Raw genomic sequence first — 399 nt, 5'->3', positions numbered from 1 at the left:
GAAAACTTCGAAATTGACGAAGAAAGTAGAGAAGTTCAAGAAATCATGCGAGTCAGAGAGTTTCCGGCAAGTCCATGGACTCTACAGTGCGTTTATCCGCCGTCTCAGGGAAGCGAAGAAGTTCTCAACGATCGACGAAGTTCTTCAGTACCAGAAGAAGTTCGATGACATCAAGTCTGAAGATTTCGTTATCCGTATGATGCTTTTGTATGGCTACTCAGGAATGGCGGAGCATGCACACAAGTTGTTCGATGAAATGCCTGAGCTAAACTGTGAACGTACTGTCAAGTCGTTCAATACGCTTTTATCGGCTTATGTTAATTCAGGGAAGCTTGATGAGGCCATGAAGGCTTTCAAGGAGTTGCCGGAGAAGCTAGGTATTACCCCTGATTTGGTTAC

General features: G+C 44.6%; 1 protein-coding gene across 1 annotated transcript; it reads left to right on the top strand.

The window, feature by feature from the left end:
• Positions 1-4: 4 nt before the first annotated feature.
• Positions 5-394, top strand: LOC109131962 (pentatricopeptide repeat-containing protein At3g13150-like; the record flags this gene model as incomplete). Its single annotated transcript, XM_019243124.1, has 1 exon — positions 5-394. A coding segment is annotated over one exon (390 nt), but the record flags the coding sequence as incomplete, so codon positions are not given.
• Between the last annotated feature and the right edge of the window lie 5 nt (positions 395-399).

This window comes from Camelina sativa, unplaced genomic scaffold (assembly GCF_000633955.1).
Source record: "Camelina sativa cultivar DH55 unplaced genomic scaffold, Cs unpScaffold09834, whole genome shotgun sequence".
Classification (NCBI taxonomy): domain Eukaryota; kingdom Viridiplantae; phylum Streptophyta; class Magnoliopsida; order Brassicales; family Brassicaceae; genus Camelina; species Camelina sativa.
The sequence above is the reverse complement of the archived record's forward strand: the minus strand, read 5'-3'. Positions and strand labels throughout refer to the sequence as shown.